General features: G+C 68.0%; 1 protein-coding gene across 1 annotated transcript in view; it reads left to right on the top strand.

Moving 5' to 3' along the window:
- H696_04739 (hypothetical protein) overlaps positions 1-3352 on the top strand; it is a gene marked incomplete at both ends in the record, with an annotated part of 10266 nt that extends 6914 nt beyond the window's left edge. Inside the window, 6 exons of the mRNA XM_009498602.1 lie at positions 31-164; positions 287-838; positions 1187-1573; positions 1739-2678; positions 2867-2975; positions 3218-3352. Of these exons, the coding sequence (XP_009496877.1) occupies positions 31-164; positions 287-838; positions 1187-1573; positions 1739-2678; positions 2867-2975; positions 3218-3352 (2257 nt within the window). The remainder of the gene's footprint in view (positions 1-30; positions 165-286; positions 839-1186; positions 1574-1738; positions 2679-2866; positions 2976-3217) is intronic.
- Between the last annotated feature and the right edge of the window lie 409 nt (positions 3353-3761).

Genomic DNA, 3761 nt, shown 5'->3' with positions numbered 1-3761 from the left:
CGGCCGCGCCTGCCGCAACGCGCCAACCAGCCACTGCATTGATGTCTTCCTGTCGATGTTCGAGGACCCGGAGCATGTGTCCCGCACCCTGGACGAGCTGCTCGAGCGGTCCACCGACTACAAGACCGTCCTGACCCCGGGCTTCCTGATGAAGCTCGCCCCCGGTTCGTCCACCTGCCTGAGCCATGCCGCCGGTGGGGCCCTTGCTGACCCTCCTGTCCTTTGCCATGTGCTCGGCGCGTGGATGCGCGCGCGCACGCATGGGGGCGCGAATGGCCCTGCGCAGACTTCAAGAAGCTCGATCTGATGACCGACATTCAGTCGCGCTTCGCCCACTGGATGGTGGTGTTGACATACTTCGTGGTGTATGGCATCCACTATACGCGGATTTTGACGGACGAGGTCAAGCTGCATTTCTTCTCGGCCATCGCGGCCGGGGATGTGGTCTTCGCCGAGCAGGATGGGCGTCTGGCAAATATGTTCCTGGTGCAGCCGCAGTTTCGCCGGCCCTTTGCGGCGCGCTCCCCGCCGGAAAGCCTGGAGGAGCTGCAGCGCGCCCGGCCGACCTTCCGCCCGGCCCCCATCCCCAAGGAGTTTCTCTTTTCCGATGAGCTGGTCACTTCGGCGCAGGCGATCGCCGACAAGCTGGCGGCTACCGCCCTCCGGCGCTTCTCCCCCTCGCTGCCGCTGCTGGCCGAGCCGCTGATTTCCCCGCGGTCTCGCTTCCTCTTCCGCAAGGCCTCCCTGCTGGTGCGCATTTGGGACCTGCTGAACCACCCGGGGCATTCGCCCGGCGGCCTGACGCAGAGCCCGCTCCAGCTGGCAGCCACCATCCATGGTTCGTTGGCTGGGCCCATCTCCCGCCTGTCTCTTTGTCTCTTTGTCTCTTTGTCTGTTTGTCTGTTTGTCTCTTTGTCTGTTTGTCTCTTTGTCTCTTTGTCTCTTTGCCTGTTTGTCTCTTTGTCTCTTTGTCTGTTTGTCTGTTTGTCTCTTTGTCTGTTTGTCTGTTTGTCTGTTTGTCTGTTTGTCTATTTGTCTCTTTCTCTCCTTCCCCCTCTCTCTCTTTCTCTCTTTCTCCCTCTCTCTCCTTCTCCCCCTACCCCTCTCTCCTTTTACCTCTTACTGCCTTCTCTTTCCCCCCGATCCCGACTGCTCCGGCGTGTCTCTGACCCGATTCTGCCCGCAGATCTGTTCCCCAATGACCCGGGGTGTCCCTATGCCTCAGCGGCGTTCACCTCGACCGAGATGCCGAACAGCCCTCCCGGGCGGCCCTCAGTCATCGCGCCAATCCGCTTTTCCGACATGCTCTCCTCGTCGCAGCTGGCGTCCATCCTCCGGCGCGTGGCACAGCCCTCCTACTCGGCCAGAAGCCTGGCCATCCCGGCCTTGTCCATTGCACTGGCCCGCTCGCCCAAAGAGGAGGCCGTGAAGCACAAGATGAGTGCCCTCAGCCGCGATGTGATTATCTTCTTCTCGAATCTCCATTCACCGCCGGCCACCAATTCCCTCGTTGGCCGAGTGCGCATCATCCGCTCACTGTTTGACCTTACCGGCCTGCTGGTGACGCTAGATCGTATGTTTTCCCCCCTGTCCCCGCCTTGCCCTCGCGCTCCCGCCCTCGGCCCCCCTTCTCCTGCCCTCCCCTACTCTCAGTGCGCCGTGCTAACGATAGCCCCCTCCCCGCCTCCTGCATCGCCTGCATCGCCTGCATCGCCTGCATCGCCTGCATCGCCTATAGCCCTGGTCGATGGGTATCTGGCTGTCATCTGCGACACGCAATTTACGCTGGACCGGACACTGGCGTCGGCGGTTCTCCTGCTGCCGGTGGCGCCCGAAGCGCGGCTCCGGGAGCCCAGCTCAACCTTCGCCCCGGAGCTTGTGGACAGCCTCACCTGGCAGCCTCTGTCCGTGGCGGCCAACACCCTTCGATGCACGCGGTGCTTCCGCAGCACGGCCTCGCACGTTGCTTACCCGCGCTCCTCGGAGGAGGCCGATGTCGCCGTGCCGGGCCCCTCCGACGAGGCCCTTGGCACGACGGCGTCCTCCCCCCCGCCGGCCGGGAGCCAGGAGTCGGTGCTGGCTCCTGCCGTGGCCGCCGGGCCGGGCCCGGGCCCGGGCGCCGAGGCGGGTACCCCGCGCACGCGTGCGCCCGTGACCTCGCCAACAAAGTCGAGTGCCGCTCCCTCCGCGGCCGCGAATGGCCCGGGCCCCTTGGTCAAGTCGGCCGCCGCGAAGGCCTCCCTCACACGGTCCAAGCTCACGGCTCGGCTGATCCAAAATGCCACGGCCTCCTCGTCGGCCTCGCAGCCGGCGGCGGCGGCGGCGGCAGCCGCCGCGGCGGCCGCCGGCAGTGTGCCCCCGCTCCCGCGTCTGGGCGCCTCGTCGCCGCTTTCGGCCAAGACGGCCGCCGTTCTGCCGACCGGCTCGGCGGCCCTGCTTGCCGATCCGCACCTGCCGCTGAAGCCGCCCCCGGGGCTGGTGTCAGCGCGGTCGGCCACCCGGCCGGCCGGCCCCCCTGGCGGTGGCGCCGCCTCGCCGGCCAAGCCGGCCCCGGGCCCTGGCGGTGCGGGTGCCGGGCCCCCTGCGACGCGAGACGCCAGCAGCACGGCTCCCCCGACCCCGGCGGCGCCCTTCCCCCGGCTCATCGCCGAGCGCCTTGGCCATGCGTATGCCGGGTGGTGCGCATGTGGCGGGACATGGCGGCCCTGGTTCACTTGATGCTCTGGCGCCCGCGCCCGGGGGCTGTGTCGCTCTGTGTCAAGCCACATGCACGGGTGCATGCACACAATATACTTCCTTTGGCCCTTGCCTCCGTTTCGCCCCCCCCCCCCTCTCCGCCGACCCCCAATTGCATGGCCCTTGTGAGCGGGGCCGTGCGGTGGCCGGACGGCCGGCCATGCGGTGGCCCCTGCTTGGCCTTCCTTCGGCGCTTCCTGGCCCCCCACCAGGCCGGGCTGGGGGTGGCCCCCTTTCAGGTGCCGTGCCCTCGCCCTCGTCTGGCCGGGTCTCGACAGATGCCTGGCTCCGGCGGATGGCATGGGCGTGGCATGGTGGGAGACACCCTCGGGCGAGGCCTTCCCCGAGGGACAGACAATGCACTTGGGCCCACTCGCTCGCTCTGGCCCCTCGTCGTCGACAAAGCCCCGTGGCATGCAATCCTCGAGAGCGGCCATGCGGCCGGATTGTGGGCCCCACTCGCCGGGCCTCACACGGGCAGCGGTGTGGCCATGGGGACCTGCTGCGCACGTCGCTCCCGGCCGTGGGGCATCGAGTGGGCAATGCCCCTGTGTCTCGCCCCGTGTGGATCGGTGGTTTGCTGGTCGAGATGGAGGAAGCGGCCTCTTGGCCGTGAGCCTCCGCGCGCGCACGCGCGCGCGCGCGCCTGGCCCCATCTACCCCTCCAATCCAGGCAAAGGCATGTCTCTCGCCAACTGCCGCTGCCTCGGGGGGAGGGGGATGCGCACATGTGGTCCATTTGCTTCGCGCGCGAAGGCAGTCTCCCGGGCACCCCCTCATGCCGGCCGTGTATTTGGGCGGACCGGGAGGCCCCCAGCCCATGGCTCTTTGGAGGAGCTGTCACCGGAGCCAGTCCCCAGAGCGCCGCGCGGGCATCGGGTTGGGTCCACTGCCCGGAGCCACTGCCCGGAGCAGGGGCCATTCGCCGGGGCCGGACCCGACACTGGAGATGGCACTGGGAGGGACATCAGCGGGCTCCAGCGCCCGGGCCGGCCCCTCCAGCATGCTTGGCTTTTGGCCTCGTA

This window comes from Fonticula alba (assembly GCF_000388065.1).
Source record: "Fonticula alba strain ATCC 38817 unplaced genomic scaffold supercont2.8, whole genome shotgun sequence".
NCBI classification, from domain to species: Eukaryota; order Rotosphaerida; family Fonticulaceae; genus Fonticula; species Fonticula alba.
The sequence above is the reverse complement of the archived record's forward strand: the minus strand, read 5'-3'. Positions and strand labels throughout refer to the sequence as shown.